Raw genomic sequence first — 21,422 nt, 5'->3', positions numbered from 1 at the left:
TCGATCACACCGCAGTTATTTTTGCCTGGAAAGAGGACAGTTTGCTTTGAAGGTACAGTCAGTATCTTTTTTGAGGATTTTAAATAGGAAAAAATAAGTTATCATCCTGTACATATACTCTATACTGGCAAAAGTATTCACTTACCCATCAAAACTGTTAAACTCAGGTGTTTTGATCACTTCCATGGCCACAGGTGTATAGAATTAAGCACCCAGGCATGCAGACCGCTTCTACAAACATGAATAAATGACGTGCTCTGTGAATTTCACCGTGGTACTCACTACTAAATATAACACAATCAGCTGTTAGCAGTATTATAACAAAGTGGAAGCGATTGAGAACAAAAGCACATCAGCCAGTGGTAGGTCACTTAAAATCACAGAGCAGGGTCGACGGATGCTGAGGTGGATAGTGTGCAGAGGGCACCAGCTTTCTGCAGAGTTAATCAGTACAGACTGCAAACTTCATGTGGCCTTCAGATTAGCTCAACATCATTGCGAAGAGAGCTTCATGGAATTGCTTCCAGTGGCTGAGCAGCTGCATCCAAGCTTTACATCACCAAGCACAATGCAAAGCATCAGATGCTGTAACGCATGCTGCCACTGGACTCTAGAGTAGCGAAGACGTGTTCTCGGGAGTTACAATCATTTGGCAATTGATGAGCCTTTTGATTGATGAGCCAATTGAGGTTCTGTACTTGTCAGGAGAACAGGACTTGTCTAACTACACTGTGCCAAGTGTGAAGTGAGGTAGAGGGGAGGTTATGGCGTGAGCTTGCTTCTTCAAGAGTTAGGCTCAGCTTCTTAGTTCCAGTGAAACAGACACTTAATGGTTTAGCATACCAAGACCTTTTGGACAATTTTAGGCAGATGAGCAAATACTTTTGGCTATGTAATATACATTGATTAGTGTGTGGTAACATCTTCCAGCAAAATGATGCATTCTCATGAACTTCAGAATTAATCTGTGATTCAAATTCGTTCCACTAAATTACATTTTATGTATGTGGCTGGAGACTGGTCAGATACTTAGCACCTTCAAACTCAAGATATGAAGGATCATACCTATGTTTATTATTTGAGAAGGGGTCCCCTTTATCCAAAGAAGTAATAATGTGAAAGAAAAAGATAATGAGACCGGCACCTGGATAAAAAAATCTTCCTCCTCAGTTCAAGCTTCATCTCCTGAACTGAAGTAGAGCTCTAGAGTGATAGACTTGATAATATAAAATATTTAATTTACATATATCAGATTTATTCTTGATTTATTGCTAAGTGTTGATTATTCAAATATGTTGAAACACGTTGGCCAGCAGCAGCATTATGGAGACATGCGAAGCGTCCTTATGTGGCTGTTATGGAGTACAGACTTGCATTTAATGCTTCTGATCTCTCTTGGCTTACTAAAACATGTTTTTTCCTCTAGGATTATACACTTTAATGGGGAGGTGTAAGAAAACAGAAATTAGTTCACAGCAATCTGCAATCTACTGAAATCTAGTGGTCATATTTTACACAGTGTACCTTTAAAGGTACTAAAATATTTTTGCACTGGGTTGTAAACATGTTTATTCCTCTGCAGAGTTAGGGTTATTCTAACGTGGGAGTCCAGGGAACTGACTTGCTTTTGGAGTCTGCCTCAAGTGGCCATTTAAGGAACAGCAGTTTTTTTGTTTTATTTTTTTGGTTCATCCACCTTGTCTTAATTGCTTTTTATCCCCAGACACTGCCAATTGATTTGTCCCAGTCTTGCAGCTGTCTCTGACCAGCAAGCAAATGTCATTTAGTTCCTTTATGTCAAAATCAAATCAGACACTCTACAGTGAGTATCCAGAAACTCAATATCTCACACCAAAGCTGACCTAGGTGGATAAATACACTACTACAAATAAGTAAATATGTGAAAATATGTAAATATATGCTCAATAGGCCAGAAGGATAATATTACCCCAGTGATTGCTTTTCAAACAATTGCTATTTTATTTGACTCTTAATAGATTGTATATTTTTATCCAGTCTGCTGGCTTTAAGACTAAAGATTGAAGGCACTAGATGGCACCAATGCAATGCCCTTACTCAGTAGTGTGAAGAGCTTTGGATAATGCTTTTATATATATATATATATATATATATATATAGTCAGACATAGAAATGCACAGGTGCAAGTTTTAAGTGTTGTTAGTGTGTATGTACAGGGGTCCTTAATATCACCATGGCTGCACCTAGGTGCTGCATGTTCGACTCCATTATGTTCTGTCATTAATGTGGTTTTATCTTTTCTGCTGTTTATGAAATGGAGTTGGCTCTGTTTGAATAAGAGCAAGCACACTCGGCTATGCACGCATGAAAGCACACCGCAGCCTTTTCTGTGCACACATGCAGAGAGTGAGTGTATAAATTACAGATTTAAAAGCCATCTCTTTCCTTGTACTTTGAGGAAAGGAGCTACAATTGTGGGAGAGGTCAATATTAGCTTTAAATGTCATTGGAAGGAAGCTGCTGATAAGAGAGGCTTCATCTCCATCATGTGAAATTACATGCAGAGTACATGAGAGGAAGCACACCCTGTGCTGGAGATTTGGACAGATTTACAGTAGAATTTTGGTAAAGCTGCACCACCTGTGGATGTCTATTGATGTGGAGAAATGGTGAAAAGCTGTCAGACAGCTGACAGCAGAGAGATTAACTGGAATCTAAGGAGCCAGTGTTGGGAGTATTAGCCATGCGAGTAATCAAAGGATGTGTATTTAAACCTTTATGTTTATAAAGTGCAAAAAGAAACCAGTTTATATGCTTACTTTTCCATTTTTGTGTAAATAACAAAGAACTCCCAAGTTCTCAAATCAAAATGATGATACAGTTTTTTTCTTCTTTTTTCCCCCCCATCTTATATTGGCAAATGGAAGCACTGAGTTGATGTCTAAATTTTTTTTGCTTTCACTTGCTTTTCAGGCTTAGGAAAGAAAACTACTTGGTTATGAAAATGTTAGTAATTTCCCCATACAGAAATTCAATTTTCTGCTTTCAGCCACTTCTTTAGGATGAGAAACAGAGGCCAGGGGAACTACCCAGCAGCCCTGTGGACCTCTAGTTATAAGCCAGGACCTTAGTCAAAGGCATAGTGACACAAAAATAAGTTTAGCATGTTTTAATGGAGAAATTCCCCCCACAAAAATGAAAATTCCACTGAGAAATGTTCGGCCCTAGCTTGAGTTTGAAACCAGGACCTCGCTGCAAGGTAACAGTGCTAACTGCCTAAGAAATATATATACTATGTGAGGTTTAGGAAAATATCCTAGTTCAAGTTAACATACACCAATAATAAACGCATCAGAAAACTTCCATAATCCAGTACAGCAAGATTTACTGTAAAACCACATTTAAAGCTGTCTGCACCGACTCACACGAGTTTGTGTACACAGCGGCCAGAGGTTGCTTTATTTAACTATAGGTCATAAAATAGCTTTTGATAAGATTGTTTTGTGTACAAGAGCAGTCACAGCTGCTTCAATACCCTCCTTTTCCCCTTGAATTAGGTTGATGCACCTAGTTAGCATCACTGTAGTCACAACAGGGTTGAAATTTTCACTCAAAACACATTCAAGGAGATATTTACCTTTTCAGTTTATTGCAAGCATTGTTTCGCTTAAGAGGTTTAAGCCAGTAAAGTCTGGGGTGGGATTAAAGGCACAATTGGCCTCTTAAGGGACAGCCATAAGTAGTGTACATGATACTTGCATTTAAATAAAATATTTCTTGGCTGCTTCTGCAGAGTAAAAGGTTGGATTTATGTGGCAGTGACCATCTACGCTAAGGAGCAGCAACCTTTACACAAAATACTTAACAGGGCATCAGAAGTCCAGGAAAAGGGGTTAAGTACTCACCTCAAACTTCTTAAAGGTGAGCAGCAAGCCATTATCTAAACCAAGCAGCTACTCAAGGTCTAACAGCTGAGTGTCATAACAAGTCCGGCACCCTTGGCATCTGCTCTGAATCAGACATGTTTAGCAATCTGCTCCCTTGTCTCTCTGCCTCTGCTAGTCTCTTACTCATTTGTACAGACTATTTCAATGTCAGCTGTAAACAGGATCACTGGACATTATGTGTTGTTTCCAGTGTTGGTCAAGTTACTTGAAAAAAGTAATCAGTTACTAATTACTGCTTACTTCCCCCAAAAAGTAATCCCGTTACTTTACTGATTACTTATTTTCAAAAGTAATCAATTACTTAGTTACTTAGTTACTTTTTAAAAACACGATTTACAACCTGAATAGGTGATAAAGCGATAGATCTTTCAGCCCAATTCTACTTTTTCTGCATAATTCATCATACAAAATGTAATCAAATGGAAAAGTCTCTTTTTAAAACTTGTTTTATTAGTTTTAATCTTTTAACTTTATGCATCAAGCAAAAATTAAATTATATGCAACATTCTCTGACTGGAAGAAATTTGTTTAACATTTAAACCTATTTTCTGCACATTCCAGCACATAAAATATTTTTTTGTGTTTACACTCACTCTTTCAAATAGATGCAAGTAAAACACAGCAGAAAATAAATAAAATCAAAGACTAGCGGTCCTGTTGCTCTATTTTCACCTGTAAAGCAGGACTGGGGTAGGCGGAGGAGGTTTACCCTGGTGCAGGTGTGCTGCAGCGGTCAGTGGAAGAATCCGCGAGTTTCTCTGTGAATTTCACATTACGTCGTAGTACACTCGGTGCTTGCTTGGAAGTTTAGGGGTTTTTTCGCTGTAAAAAGAAGTTTTCTTCCCACGCACAACGGACACTAATGTTTTTGTCACTTTTTATGGACTCAAACTCAAAATAAGGTCAGTACTTCCACGCTTTAAACGCTGCATGCTACACTCTGTCCCGCACTCGATATATTATGATCTGCAGACAGCTGTTGTCACGAACGTCGCACTCGCTTACGTCACTGTCATGAGACGTTCTCGCAAAAAATCACGGTTTTAGTAACGCGGTAACGCAGCGTTCCTACGTGAAAGTAACGGTAATCTAATTACCGTTTTTGCAATAGTAATCCCTTACATTACTCGTTACTTGAAAAAAGTAATCAGATTACAGTAACGCGTTATCTCTGGTTGTTTCAATCTTAAGTTTGACCTAAATTTTCAGGAAGATGGACTGGTGCTTGAAAGCTCGTTCAGTCATCTACAGTTTTAACTCAGAAATCCTCTTCTGGTAAACTGCAGTGAATTAAACAAATAATTAAACATTGCTGCGGGAGGTTTGCTTTTTTATGGCTGTCATGCACACATGATGTTGTTCTTGTACAACATCATGGTCACATGGGTTCTTTTTGTGTGACATCATGTGCACATGGGTTGTTTAATGTGTTTAAATACAGCATATTGGATGTGATACAACCACTGGGAGTTTGCTGAGGGTTGCTGTCTAATTCCCGTCTGATTGGTGAGTGGTTCCTGGAAGTTACCATACAGTCAAATTGACCTGTTGCTTGGTAAACCAAAAACCTCCTTGTGATTGTTTTGGTCACTAGCAGATTGCCATGGTCACCTACTGTTTGCAAGGAAGATGCCAACTTGCCTACAAACACTTACCAAATACTAGTCAAGTGGTAGTAAAATCTGAGAAAAGGCAATGCAAACTTGAAAGGGAGAATGTTGTAAACATCTCTGTAGCCAACACACTTCAAAAGGCACAGCTTTTACGTTTGTTTCCGGTCTGTGTTGCACTTTTTGCAGTTTCACTACTACTGTGTTCAAGGCAATCTGCTAACGACCAATGCAGCTGCAAGGTGGTTTTCACCAACCTATTGTCAAATTCAATTCAATTTTATTTATACACTTCAAATCTCATCAACAGTCACCTCAAGGTGACCTGCTTCAAAATATAATTGATCCATCCTTGTGCAAAATTTGAAGAAATTTCCCCTAAGTGTTAAAGAAAAAGAATATAAAACTTGATGAATGGCCATTCTGATGCCTCTGGCCAGAGCTTCCTTCCTGGCGCAGAGGCATAATAATATCATCTCTATCATTTAAGCACTGCATCTTATAATGCAAACAGAGAGCAAAGTTTTGTCCTAGAAGTCTAATTTTCACAGAGTTTACAGCACATGTATGGTAAAGAAACAATCAAAAATTCTTCTTGATGAAATCTTTTTTTCAGGCTGACGAATGCGAGCGTCTGACTGGTGATGGCAGAGTTTCTCATGTCACTTGGGGATGGAGAGCAGAGAGCAATGCTTTGGTTCAGTTAACACTGTCATATTGAACCAGCAGATCATTGATGAAAAGCAACTTTGCTATTTAATGAGTTTGCCCCCAGTCAGACTAGCATTTATGAGGAGGCATCACCAGGACAACGCTTTAATGAACCACTGTCACATTCTATCACAGTCAGCTACAAGGGATGTCTAATTAGGAATGGCCACCAAGTGTCCCACCACTTCCATTGGGAAGAACAGCAGTCCCTTGAATTAAAAGCTAACATCAGTCACTCCACAGTCAGTGGCGCTTGCTACCCTCAGGCCTGCTGGGAAAGCCTAGTCAGGCCGAACAAAGTGGCTCCCGTGTTTACTGACAGTATCACACTCACGATTAAGGGATAATTAATGATAGACACCAACAAACGAGACTGAATAGTGATGCAATTTCTATAATATGAACCGGTGATGGGAGAATATTGAGGACGGTTACTTTGTCATATCCCCATTTCTTCTAGATATCACTAGATTTGTTCTTGTGGTGATGTGACATCAAAGACAAATGAAATATAAATTGGAGAATGTTGTAGCCACTTCAAACCTCAAAGCAGCTGCATGGCAGTAATCAGGGAGCAACAGCATTGCTGGCCGAAGGCCGTTCATTAGGCCACGACGTGGCGTCCGTCCAAGACGCCTTAATATTCGCTGACAGGCAGTCTGTCTTAACTCCTATCCAACGTAGACTAATTGGTCCTATCAGGCCAAAAAACCTTTTTTGCAATCCAATAGTTACCCTTGACAGGCTATTAAATATTCTGACTTATTTTAGATCACTTTCACTGAGGTTCACTTAGTTTGATACATAGTTATGAGCCTGTGACATTTTGGAAGTATATACACACTAGACAGTGCAAACATTTTAATTACAGTCTGAGATTACAGTGCACACAACTTTTTATGCTGTACTAGGCTCCAGTATATACAAGTCCTATGGAGTATCTTTATATGACAATTTGCTAATAGTACATCATGGACATTTGCTTATTAACAGTATTGGGAAAACTGACTGGATGGAGAATGTTACCTGTGTAGTCTTTTTTTATAGTTATATAATATAATTACAACAATTATTCTTTGCATAGGAGTATAAGTACATGTCCATGTGCATTATTTAACATTAACAGAAATGGCATCAATAATAGTAATAATTGCTTTGTTGTAGCGAAAAATGAGACCTTGGAAGTCGATCACTTTTTAGCTAAGCTAATGCAGGTAAAAACTTTTGGAAAAGTTTATTTCCAAAAGGTTTGTTACTTAATGTCTTTTATTTGCAAAGTATATTGAAAAAAATGATGGCTCTTTTCCAGTCCTTTAAAAACACACTTGTTTTCATTGTTTTAAAGCACCTTGAGGCAACTGTCCTTGTGATTTGTCGCTATATAAATCAAACTTGATTGAATTGAATTTTGCGTTACATTGTTGAGGAAGTAAGATGATGTAGAGCTAGCATGGTGTGATATTTTTAGAATATAGAACTTTGCGCATCATGTAGTTGTACTCTTTCTATGATATCACCACCTTTAATATGTATTGTTTTATGTATTTTCACATGTATTTGAGTGTTTTTGGATGCATCTGAAACACTGGTGATTGTGCACTTTGCTACTTGCTTCCACCTCTGATTTTTGTATTGTTAAGGCTCAGTGAGCTTCTACGAGATCAAGGTCACTTGACCTCATGCATGTATTACCTTAAGCACCTTGAGCTCCTTTCGGGTCTGATATTGAATCCATTGTGTCCAAGTGTTTACTCACCCAGGTTTAACTTGTTTTCTCAGTGAGGTGATGTTGTAATATCTGGCCTGTGCTCTGTCAGGAAAGTGTTGCAAATGGGAAATAATGAGTTGTTAACAAGCATTAAATGAAACCCCAGCAAGAGATTGTGACAGCCTGACATTGTAGGTGAGTTCACGCTTGTTTTGAATTTCTATTTGAAACAGACTGCTGGAATATCAGATTATGTTCTGGGTGAGGGCTTCCTCATCTGTCTTCTCATTTCTCATCACAGTGTTTAGTTTCATAAAGGCTGAATCAGCTTACATACTATGGTAATAAGATCATCCATCTGTGAACCTGAGAAATTGACATGGACTATTTCTATTTCAGTTGTTTTTTAATTTTTTTTGCTGTGGGGGGTGCTAATACCTTTAGTGACACATTGATACGATTCATTTGGAGTGAGAATTTGCACATGCACACTTGTAATTGAGATTGTCTAACTGCTGTCAGATTTCTCAGATGGGATTTGTAATTAGCTGAAATGAAACGAACTTTTAAACCTGCATGATGCTCTTCTTCTTGTTAGGCTTGAAATCAAACATATTGGAAATACACAGAGGGACTGGCAGAAATTGTTTTAGTGCTTTTTTTCCTACTTGTTTCCTTGATTAACCATACAGACAAATATGTAAACAAACAAAGATGCATGCAACCATCCATGTACAGGAAATGTACATACTGGATGTGAGGACTGAGAGGTAAATACATGAATACTCGGTTCATGCACACACGCATACAAGTCCTTATCCTACTTACAAAGTTTAAAAAAGACAAAAAAACCCAAATACTGTGAAGTTGTACTGACGACCCTTATGGGATAAACAACTGAGCAGCAGCAGTGCACGTCTGCCTGGAAGGGAGGGAGGACGGGAAAGATGTTAAGGAAAAATATTGTCTTTGATCTGATGATATCTGCTGTTCGGGCTAACTTGCCATGAAGGCTGAACAAAACAGGGCTGTTTGTCAAACATAATTTGCTTTCGTCTTGGAGACGCCCCAGGATTCCACAGCTGAAAGGAAAGTAGTAACTAAACATCTCTCTTTTTTTACAGCGAGTGACACAAAGTTTTTCTGCTGTGTCGTTTGAAAGCTTTCACAGCGTCTCTGCTGACTCCTGCCACTCAGTGTCACATTTTACGTGCGACAGCACTGGCGGTTCTTTTTTTTCATTCGCACAGTAACTCTGCATCAGATGTGCTGTGGGGCTACAAACCCCTTTTTACCCCATCAGCTGTCCGATGGGGTCCTGTCATCACTGGGCAGGTAGGTGGGGAGCCTGAACACATACATTTCTGAATACAATAACTCGAGAACAAGGCAACGTAGGAGCTTAAAATTGATACCGTAGGTGTATCTGCTAAAAGTCTTGGATAAGTTCAAATCTCAGTGACTTCAACCTCAAAGTCAGAGGTCAAGTTTTCTGAAAATCTTGTGAAAGCAATAACTTTATATCAAGGAGATGTGGGATTTTGATACCATAGGCGTATCTACCAGTAGGATGAGGGGTAGCGCTGGCAGCAGTCAGTATTTTATTTGCTGTTGTCCGTAATGAGCAAAAAACTCATTAACTAATCCAGAGTATAAATTGTTTTTACAATACATTGTAAAAGGGAGTTTTTCCTCCCCACTGTCACCAAGTGCTTGCTCATATAAATTCATCTGATTGTTGGGCTTTTTTTTTTAAATTGTAGGGTCTTTACCTTACAATACAAGGTGCCTTGAGGTGACTGTTTTAAAAAGTAATTTTTTTTTTTTTTTACTAAACTATCTAATGTTAAGTTTTGCAGGCATTAACAATCATAAAAAACAAAGATTACAGTTTTAAATGTATAAATTATTATTTACATATTATTTACAGCCAACTTATAAAAATGCTTAAACTGCTAATGTAACAAAATAGCTTTCAGTAAGAACAGTTTAACTTCCTTCCCTTTTTGTCACATGGTAAGATTGAATATGAAATTGTGAAAGAGCAGAAATATTATATCAATTCTAATTCTGCCACTGCCCATAAAAATCAAAACTTTTAGCTGTTTTTAAGTTTTTTCAATCTTCTCTCCAACGTTGTCTGCTTTCAGCGTGGTCACTATTTTTTAGTCAGTGCAGGTTCCATTCTGACCGAAGCCATCATCGACATCTGTGTCAAACTGACCCGACTTTTATGTCGACTGTCAACATGGTGTTCTCCTGGAAAGACCTAAGGCATGTGACAGAGAACATTTGGTAGAAACCACCAGAAGTGTGGTTTGTGCTATTGTGTGCAGGCACACAGTACATTGAAAAGTCAACAGACACCTGCCTCATTAGCCAGATTTGTCTCCCTATGACTTTGTCCAAATTCAAGTTGAATGGTCTGAGGAAAAGCGTCTGGACTTCTACAAGTTTCCTTGAAGATGTTTCATCTCTGATCCGAAAAGCTTCTTCACTTCTTAAAGAAGTCCAGACGCTTTTCTGACTTTTCTGACTGAAAACCTTCACTGACAGATTCAAGTTCGCCTTAATGACACAGTGGAGGAGATCTTGCACACAGTGGTCAGAACGAAACTGAGATAACAGCATCACTCGAAGCAGATGCAGAAGGGGCTTTTTATGCTTTGTATCATGGACCTTTGCAACTGCAGCCCGTGGTTTGTGTGGTTATTCCAAGTTCAACTAATTAAATCAGTAAAGGGTAGGAAACAGTGCGATTGAAGTCTTGCCCAAAGGTCATTAATAAGAAAACCACTAGCTCACATATATTATTTTGCTGTCTCACTGGCTACTGGAAAAACTAAAGGTATCTGTGGTATTGTTACACATTTAACTACCTGGATCAAAAAACAAAACAAAAAAAAAGAATAAAATAAAACTATTTGGTTACATCATGATCTTAAGGTTTTTTTGGTTGCACTGGTTCAATTTTAAGACTTTGATGTTTTATGTTGTGATTTGCATGTGAGTTTGGGTAAAAAAAAAAGAAGTGTTTTATGTATTATGTCAGTCTCCCTGCTGGTAATTATCTGATAGATTTGGTGCTGAAATACAATACACAACTGCTCCGGCAGATTGTTAAAAACTATGAAGAAAAAGAGTAAAACTATGAACTTTTTCTTTGACCTAAAAATAAAAGTTGTGCCCGAGTCTGCTATAATCTCATTTTCCCTTGTATATGTGCATACGTGCACACACAAACACACACACCTGGATTCCCCTGAAGGGTTAGCAGGCAGCAGTTACACTGATTAACTAAAAAATTATCCTCTCAACCAGTTATCCTCTCATGGCCACACAGCTGCTTTCTCTCCTCTTTCTGTGTTTTCTCTCTTTTCCTCAGAGTTCCCTTCCTCCCCCCCTTCTACCCCTCCTGACAGGCAGACAAGGTGACCCAGCGTCGCTCCTGCTGTCCATCCAGATGTTGAATCACTGTGATTCTCTCCATACGTTGCTCATTGTCTCGCTGACAAAGAGCTGCCTCGAGACGCTCAATAGGAGCTCCTTTCAGAAATTATTAAATCACTGAGAGAACATGATTGTTTAAACTCTAACCCATGTTGTACTGATCAATTGGCCTGTTTGCTTATAGAAAAGACTGGCATTCACAATGAAAGCAGCCATGTTCGGGTTCATAAAATACATGTGTGGCTGCGCTTTTACTCAAATATGCACACCTTGTTTATTTTGTCACTGATTGAGATCTTTGACTAAAACTCCAATACTGTAATCTTATTCATCTAATTGAATATCGACTCACCGTCAGTGCCTCTGGTGTTTTTACTTTCATAAATCTGTGTTTGATGGTGACGTCAATAAAATGAGGCAGGATGGAGCCTTTATTTGTAATGCCATTCTTGAAGAGAAAACTATTGAAATCAGAGGCAGCTAAATACCTAAAAATGTTTCACTGCTAAAAGATTGGCTTGTTCGCAAGACTTCTCATTTCTGTTTTGTGCCTCTGTTTGTCTTTGTCTTGATCAGATAACCTGTTGATCGATTACCAGTTTACCTTCAGTCTGCTTCAGGAAGATGACCGCTACTACACTGCCATCAACTTTATGGCAACACCTGAACAGGTAATGTGAAGAGAAGCTAAGGTTCATTAATTATTTTTAGTATTTAAGAGTGGCCTGTTACGCTTGTATCCAGCTCTGTGCTTTCATTATCCTCTCTACTTTTAGGATTTAGGCTTAAAACTTTCCTTTTTGTTAAACCCATAGCCGCCCCTGCCTGAGCCTGGCTCTGCTGAAGGTTTCTTCCTGTTAAAAGGGAGTTTTTCCTTCCTATCTTCTCCAAACTGCTTGCTCATAGGGGGTCATATGATTGTTGATGTTTTCTTTGTATTATTGTAGGGTCTTGACGTGACTGTTGTTTTGATGGTATATAAATAAATTTAATTGAAATATCTAGTTTCAGTACATTAACTTTGTGTAATGCATAGCTACATACAGTTTATGTTTTTGTCCTATAGACTGATGGAAATGTGGATGATTTCTCTCTCCTCCCAAAAAATAAATAAAATGAAAATAATAATAAATAAGGTCTAAAATTGATCCTAATCCTTCATGATTGCTGCCCACCACCACCACAGCTTTTCTGGTTGGCTACTGGAAACCATACGTTCCATAGAAATTTGGTCATAGTGACCATCAAGTCATATACTGGTACTGAAATCCTGACTTGTAGGCTAAAGTAGGAAATTTGTCATTTTCATTGCCATCTTTTCAAACTGGATGTGAAAGTTAAAGTAAGAAACCAAGTTAGCTCTAAGACATACACTCCTCTTCCTCATCCATTTCCATTAAATGGGAGCATAATTTGCAAAATGCGGGTCATGTAGTTTTCAATAAGACTTAAAAATAATGATTGAGACCGTAATCTCACTATGACTTTACTTAAATGATAGATCAGTGGAACTGCATGCTCTTTTTCTTTCTTTTTGCAACAAGTAGAGTTTCCCTCTGGTGGCTGTTAGAGCAAATGCTCAATTAACAAGCTTTTACACTGGCTTCACTTTTTAGACCCGGCAGTCATCTTTCATATGCAGTCTATCCTACAAAAAGAAGTGCATGTATTATGACAACTATAAGAAAGTTTCCAAGCTGACATCAGATCAGCACAAAAATTTAAAAACTTGAGAAATCATGTGCTTAGAGCAGTATAATCCCTGTGCCCTTGCTTACAGGGATTATTTATATATTCACTGACCTCATGAACTCTGCCCATGTTCTATATCAGCATCCGACATTGTAACAATACTTATAAATAGTAGAAAAAATGAAAAAAATAATTATCCTTTAAACAAAGACAGAGGAAGGCATGTTATGGCAGTGTACAGCTTTGGATCTATAAAACATATATCCTCCAAATGTAAAAATCTGTTGTCAGACTAAGGAAGACGTCTAAACTCTTGACTTTTATCTGACCTGTTTTTCCTTCTCTGTGCCTAAAGCTGTGTTGAAATACAACTCAGAGTGGTAACACTGGAGACAAAATCAATGTAACGATGCAAAAAGAGGCCAGCAGATTCAGATTTGCCCTAGGTGACACGAGTTGAGGCCAGGACGAGTCTGCTCAAGTTAAAAATGTTTTCGCAAATAGTTCTTCTGTTGGCTGAAGGAAAGCAAGTTAAAGTACTGTAAATAGCCTGGGGAAGGTGTCCAACAACAGCGTGAACTGCAAAACTTGTACGTAGACCAAAAAAAGATGTGAAAGAAATAAAAATTAGCCTCAGTTTCTTGCTGATTCCTTCTTAGGTCTGTCCCTAAGGTTCTCCATCTTTCACCTACCTTTGAAAAAAAAGTTTGTCCCCAAGCTTTGATTTCATGCTTCAGCCCAGTAACACAACCTTGCTTTTTTTTTCTTCTTCCAGGCCAACAAAAACCTGGATATGTCCATCAACGCCTCAAACAACTTTAACCTGAACATCACCTGGTCCTTAAGTTCAACCGGTATGATGCACACACACTTATTCATACTATTCTTAAAGAGTTCCTTTTGCTTGATTTGCTTGAAGGTAATTTGGCTTGTCCATCCACTTGCTATTAAATAATAAATAAAAAGAAATCTTCAGGTAGCAATGTTTGCTCCTTCACACACACTGGGTTGTGCCCCATCAAATAGCTTTAATGTGGACATGAAGATATCTCGAGGCATGTTCCCCGTTACGATATTGCATATGAGCGTTACATATAGCTTGCTCTATCTACTTTAATAATAATGGATAATGGAAAACACGGCCATCAATATCCACTTACCTGTACCTTTATTTGTACCCATACACAGATTTTATCTGCAGATAGTAAGGGGTTTAAAAAGATGAACATAACACAAGAAAAAAAAACATCCACGCAATGTTATCTCAGAATAAAAGCTATGATTTGTTTATTTGAGTGACGACTGCTGGAACAAAACATTTTGGGACTGTGTCCAGAAAGAAGAAATTCAAACAGTTGAGCTATCAATGTCATGTTGCCCTGTATCACTCCCAGATTCATCACCAGTTTGTTAAAGCCAGGTCAAGTTGGGGGGCTGATTTAAAACTGCACATTTGAGTGGCATTTTTCCTTAATCAGAATCAAATGGCACCTATAAATAAAATAATAGTATTATTACTATTATTGTTGTTATTATTATTAATAATAATTTGGTGAACTTATTCTTCATTCAGTACTTATTTTCAGTACCTCCTATTAAATGTGTTGTATCGGAAATTAAACTGTACTCAACTTTAAATTGCAGCACATGTTATGTTGATCTGATAAACTGTGGGTGAGGGGTTTGTTAAAGTACAATCTCTGTCTGTAACCAAAAAAGTGCCAAAATTACCCAGTAAATTAAAAAAAACAAAACAAAAAAAACAAAGGGGTGGGGGGTTTAGGGCACGAGGCTTTTTTGGGGCTGCAGACTTTTGTGCATGGATGTGAAAAGCCTGCAACTAAATTTTCTAAGTGGTACTTTTAATAATTTTTTTTCTTTTTTTACCAGTTTAGTCATGTGTGCAAATTTCAGAGTTTTCAAGCAATTTAAGATGTTAAGAGGAAAAACTGTGATTAATTTTGTTGGACATTTTTAATAAACAGAGCAGTTTCATGAAGGCCCTAATAAAAGAATCAAAGCGCCTACAGGGCTAACATAGAAGTAGTAATGTTACTGATTTTAGCTGATTAGTGCTCGACTCAGGACTCTCTGTGAGCACAGTGTGTGCTTGGCATTAGGACTTCAGCTAACTATTTTTTAATTCCTTTCATTTCTTTTTTTGAGTTAATAAAATATATATATTAGTCACGCAGAGCCCTGGGCAGCAGACATGCTCGTGACTCTCCTGTTAGCTTGTTAGCTTTGTTGCCAGCATAGTTCTGCTCACGTTTACACTGTGCATAGATCTAATCGGAAACACTTTAAAGACACATTTAAAGAACTCCCTTCATTTTAGACATCTCTCCACTGAAATCTTTTGTCAGTTCTCTACTATGTCTATGTTGTGATACAGTGGTCCAGTCTGTCTCCAAAACTGTCTTATTTAGCTGTCAGTCTGTAATGTTATCGCACAGTCAGGATTTGTCCAAAAATGGTCAGATCCACTTCCTGTTTGCCTCGCAGGGATTCCCCCTCTTGACAAAACACATCAGAAGGATATTCAGAATTTTGGCATTAGGGTATTTTAGACATTTTCCCTCCTGATTCCAATTAAGATAAAAGCACTTTCTCACTCTTGGGATCTTGGGGCCCACAGCCTAGTCATTTTGGGACTCTGCGCCTTGTGTGTGTGTGATTGTCTTCAGACTATTGCAGAGTGTTTAATGGCCCTCGATAAAGCAGGAGGTGGAAATATATTATTCACACCATCTGAAAACTCAGCCATTAACACAGAACTGCTGATAATGCTCCGAAGGATCCTGAAATCAGACCTCTTCAGTGCTGCGAGGAATTTACAGGCTCACTGAATTACTGCAAGGTGTCATGATAATGCTTTTGCTGTGAATGTTAATTTGCCTGCTTGAGATGAAAGGCACCCCTTGGCATTTTAAAATTCACGCTGTTTTCGCTCAACCTGTCCAGCTACCAGTTTTTGTTTTAAATTTATCTTTACAAGGACATTCGGATTGAAAACAGCCTTGCTGATGGGTAGCTCATTGTGGTGTTCTCATGTGGCTGCTGAGTATGAAGTAGGAAAAAAGGAGAAAAAAGTTTTTTACCGCTGCAAAACCGAGCTGTAATCTCCAGGCTGACATGAGACCGGTCTTCATATGTCTCTGTTTTATAACCAATGTTTTGTCAAAATCTGTGTAATTTCCATTGTGATTTGAGTTATTATGAAATGTATCTGATCAATTTCATTCAAAATATCTACACACAGGAGAGACAGGTGTGCTGGGGGAAAGAACTCCACAAAAACAATTATATGTTACTGGCAAAGTCTCAGTCATCCAGTCAGAGGATATTGGCTAATGTAAACTGATGCAAATAACAATTTGTCAAATTCAATTCAATTTTATTTATATAGCGCCAAATCACAACAACAGTCGCCTCAAGGCGCTATATGGTGACTTAAAGAAATGGTATTACTTTACGCCAGAAAAAATCTTTTTTTTCTTTTTTTAGGGCTTTTTCATCTGTCTGTTTTTTTATATAACTAAATTATATATTTTTTATATAACATTTATAGGAAACTATAAAATTACACTACATAAACCTTTTTTTTCCCAGTCCTTTGACTGTCTTTAATATAAATATCCAGAATAGCCTCTCTTCTTCTTAAAAACAAGTCCTGGTCTCCACCTCTAGGTGGCCCTGAAACAAATTCAATGCTGCAGAAGCAAAGGGAGCTTATGTCCCATTTAATATCATTGAAATGTGCTGCTATCAGCTTTACGTATGCATGGCCATGTATTTTTACAAATGCAGGTACAAAGGCTAAGTTATGTTTTTGACTTTGGAGGCAAATTTGGTTCCTTTTACCTCTTCTCATGGACTGTTATGAACTTCTTGCTAATAAATGCGTTTGTCATGTTTGCTGAAAACTGGTTATTGAAAACAGTTATCACCACAAGCCACGAGTGGTTGTTGTCAAAATAGAAGAAAAATCTTATTTGTTTTTTTAACCTTTTTCTGTTGCTCACAGCTGGAACCATCTCAGGTGAGGAGATGCCCATCATAGCGAGGATGAACATTAAAGAGCACCGTGACAGTTTCTCTAGTGAAAAGTTCAACTTCAGACTTCACCACAACATCACCTTCTACGTGTATGTGTCCAACTTCAGCTGGCCAATCAAGATCCAGGTAAGGTTACATGGGGATGCAGGGATGTGAAAAGGCAGGAGAGCTGGGAATGCTGTGACTTCATATTCATTTGACTTAGTAACTGACTGTAAGCCATGTAGACATGCCTTCAGATTTTTCTGTTTGTATTGTGATACATTTTCTGAACATTAAATATCAGCAGTTTAGAAATGTGTTACTAAATAGATTAAAACAAATACTGAAACTAAACAGCAACTCTGATTCTGAGTTTTAGCTCTGGTGTATGTTAAGAGGCACAACGCTTTTCAACTAAATATAAAATTAAATTAAAAATGCAAGAAAATATTGATAATTTTTTAAAGCAATAAAAAACAGCTCTGATTCTGAGTTTTAGCTCTGGTGTATGAGATTATTATTGCAATTATTTTGAATGGACAATAATTTCTTCAGTTTAGTCTGCCATTGATACTGGATATGATGATAATTATTATGATAGTGTTAATTTTGAAGACTGACTGTGATGCATGCTGGGAACTCATCAGCTAGTCCTCCAAATTTAACCTCAAAAGGCAGCAATGAGCCAAAACTTCCTGTTTCATCCTCCCACTGCTCTTGTGAACCTGCTACATTATCGGGTCTTTAAATCATCAATACATTCAGTACGATATCGTGGCAAGGTGAGGAATCTTAACAACAAAGAACTCACCCATAGGTTGAGCCTGTTATTCTACCCCAAGCAGGAAGGGGGAGTTTTTAATTGGACGGTTCACTGTGTTACACTGTGCTTCAGACGGTCAATAACCCCACATGTGAACTCACTCATGGTGTAACATCTCTTTCTATCAAAACAACAACTATCAGTGAATTTACACCAGAAAATTAACAGGAACTGTCATAAGAGTTACGTAGCCAAAACAAATGCAAGTATAGTTTAATCGTCTTAACTGGCAACACATGTTCCCGAGGCATGATGGGACATAACTAGCTGCTCCAACATGCCACAATATACTATACACAGTCACAGTTCTACTGTGTGTTGAGAGCACATTTTTCTTTTATATGTTCAAGTGCATAGTGTGGAAAATATCATAAGGCCTTGAAGCAATCAGATGTAAAACACAATATTTATGAGTGTTTTAAGTTGTAAATCGGTCGGATTTGACTCGGACATGATGGGAAGGTTAATCAGCACCGTCACATGTGTCTGCATTTGATGTGGACCCAAAGTCTGTGCTTCTTTTTGTTGCTACTGGGCCTACAATAGGATTTACATCGGGAACATCTCCTGAGCAGGACTAGTTTCTGGGTGGCATATGAAATGAAACGCACATGAGTAACCGCCACCATTCCCTTTGACCCAGTTGCACCACAGCCATGTGGGTTGGCTCATGTATTGGCAAGACGACAATTCAGCCCCACCATTTTTGACAACCACATTTCTCATTATGAATTTATTGAAAACATGTTTTTATATTTTCTGCAGAGGACAATAACCAAGAGGTTGAAAAAAACCTATTGCATAATTTTTTTTTCCTAGTAAGCATTGAAAGCAGATCAGGCAGACCTGAACATCAAAAAGTTTTGTCTGATGACAATTGATGGTTTAACTAAATTTTAGCAAATGGATTCGCTCTTTTGCTTGCCACCTGGTGAGAGTGCTCAAACATGAAGGGTCAATAGAACTCAAGCTCATTACAACCACAAAACTAAAGCTTCATGTACTAAAACCTTGTCTTTTGAATACACATTCTCACTGTTCATATGCAGATGTGTGTTTTTTGAGATAAAGTGTGATGTAACAGAAAGGATGCTTGAAGTTGACTTTGTTTGGATCTCAAACAAGAAAAGAAGAAAAAAAGGTTCATTGTTCAGTGGTTTTTATTTTTTTAGTCATCTATAAAAGTGCATTGCACAAGTTCTCTGTATTCAATTATGTTTTGAATGTAGTATTATTGGAATGAATAACTTCTGCCTACACTTTAAATCAGTTTAGCTTTGGGAATCATAAACTTAATCAATTAATGAGAAATGCAATACATCATGCAAAATCTGAAATGATTGAGTCATTCTGTCATGTTTAACTACATAGAGACCAAAAGTTCACAAAAGTAAAAACATGTATTTTTTTTCTTTTGTTTCTGATTATCTGACATCTACTGGGACTCTGTCTACCTCATATGCTTTGTTCACACACCATATGCTGCAGATATGCAAACCAAGAGTTTGACAAGCATCAGTTTCCAAAGGAAAGTGTCTTTGTCAAATAAATGTCTCTTCTGTTGGCTCAGGAAACAAAAGTTTATTACAATTACAGTTTATTACGCCCTACCCCCCTGTATAATGTCTAAAGAAAAACAATAAAAAGTAAAACAAAAAACCAAAAAAACAAAACAAAAGTTTATTACAATATTACAATATTGCTCTCTGAGGGCTTGTGTGTAAGATAAAAGAAGCTATTAATTACTCATTACAAATCCAAATGAAACAGTTTTTGGATGGACTCATTTAAGTTGCAATCATTTAAAGATTCTTGAAGATTTAAAGTGTTGGGAAATATAATGTCTAAGGACTTCGTAGCCAATGTGTTGAAACGTGTGCCTGAGCGAGTCAGTAACAGTGTTCAGAAGAACATGTTCAAAACACAAAGTATGCGTCATGATGATGATCACCATCATTCACAGTTTTCAGGAGCTGTCTTCCTGCAAAACATATAGCCCTGACAGGACATTGAGCATAAACTATTCTGAAAAGTGTTTGGCAAATCTGCTATCACATTTAATGATCTGTGAGTTTTCCAGTGTCTCTCCATCAATTATGCAGCACCGGATTAAATCTCCAGGCGGCAGCCACACACACTGAATATTCACACTCCAGCCTTATGATCCATTAAATTGAAGTAGACTTTTAGTGGTGATATTTTAAAATGACTGTCATGCAGGTTCTGGAGTGTGGGCTGATGAACGGTGTCAAGAAGTGAAAGAATGGAGAAATTAGGGCAGAGTGATGACGGGTAGGATAGCTAACTGATGTTGAGACTACCTTACAGTCACAATGTCCAGTGCTGAGGAAGTGGAGACATTTTAATTGACAGACTGGGGAAGACTGACAGCAGGTCGAGAAACAGCTGAGGATGGAGACTTGGATGAGGAGATGCATGCAACACTACAGTAGCTCTAATTTTTGTTAATTCATTCATTCATATAGTGCTTACTGCAAATGGGGGGCTTTGAGAATCGTAGTAAACCTTGTTATCAGTGCATTATTATCTGCTTATAAGTTGATTAAAAAAAGACCCTTAATGAAGATTTAACATTAGGAATAAAGTAGTTAAAATCAATTAATCTACCGTTGATACTATTTGAGGAAGCTCAAAGTATTTGTTAATGTTCTTAAAAAGACTGTTACTGTTAGGATTGAATTGACTGAGCTTCAGCACAGAAGAAGCTTAAAACAAAAAAAACATCTTTTCCTCACCTAATTCACCGAATGAAAAGAAAAATGTGAAATTAAACTTAAAAAAACCTATTTATTTATCACATTATTTAATTTTTTTTTTACATCAGCCCACTGCTGAATATGATATGAAGCACGCCATATTAACTACTAATTGTTCTTTCTTTCTGAGGGTTTGATGTATAAAGTACATTTTAAGCGCACATGGGATCAGTAACTCAACCCCAGTCGGCTTGTGTTATCAGAGTCGTTTGGTGTGTGTAAATGTCAAAGTTTAGTGCAGAGTGTTCTGTACCTCATTATGGGTCATTTGTCCATCGATCGCTCCCCTCATATGCATTTCCCATTAATGGTACATTATCAAAGCTCCATATATCTGCTGGTGGAAAGGTGATACGATAATTACCAAGAGGAAGCCTATCTCACCACCATGTCAGCCAGGCTTGCGTGTAACATGAGAAGGACGCGGCGTCCGGTCCTGTGACCTTGGTGGCTTCTGACGATGGAGTGGGGCGAGTTTGAGAAATTGTCCTGAGAATTGATAATGACCTGGCCTGATATGTTTGATTTAATAGAGCTGGGTACACGCACACACACACATACATGCAAGTCACAGGACAGCAAATGGAGTGACGGCACAAAGGGGCAACAGAAGAAAGCAACAAATCTAGAGGTACCTGCTTGATTGTCAGGAAATATAGAATTTGCTAGAGGGAATGATTGCAA

General features: G+C 37.9%; 1 protein-coding gene across 5 annotated transcripts in view; it reads left to right on the top strand.

Moving 5' to 3' along the window:
• atrnl1a (attractin-like 1a) overlaps positions 1 to 21,422 on the top strand; it is a 338,833-nt gene that overhangs the window by 158,604 nt on the left and 158,807 nt on the right. For all 5 annotated transcript variants that reach the window (XM_025897448.1, XM_025897447.1, XM_005473721.4 and 2 more), the window contains 3 exons: positions 11,982 to 12,076; positions 13,873 to 13,951; positions 17,125 to 17,282. In XM_025897448.1, the coding sequence (XP_025753233.1) occupies positions 11,982 to 12,076; positions 13,873 to 13,951; positions 17,125 to 17,282 (332 nt within the window). The remainder of the gene's footprint in view (positions 1 to 11,981; positions 12,077 to 13,872; positions 13,952 to 17,124; positions 17,283 to 21,422) is intronic.

This window comes from Oreochromis niloticus, linkage group LG13 (assembly GCF_001858045.2).
Source record: "Oreochromis niloticus isolate F11D_XX linkage group LG13, O_niloticus_UMD_NMBU, whole genome shotgun sequence".
Taxonomy (NCBI): Eukaryota; Metazoa; Chordata; class Actinopteri; order Cichliformes; family Cichlidae; genus Oreochromis; species Oreochromis niloticus.
This window is presented reverse-complemented; position numbering and strand designations above follow the sequence as displayed.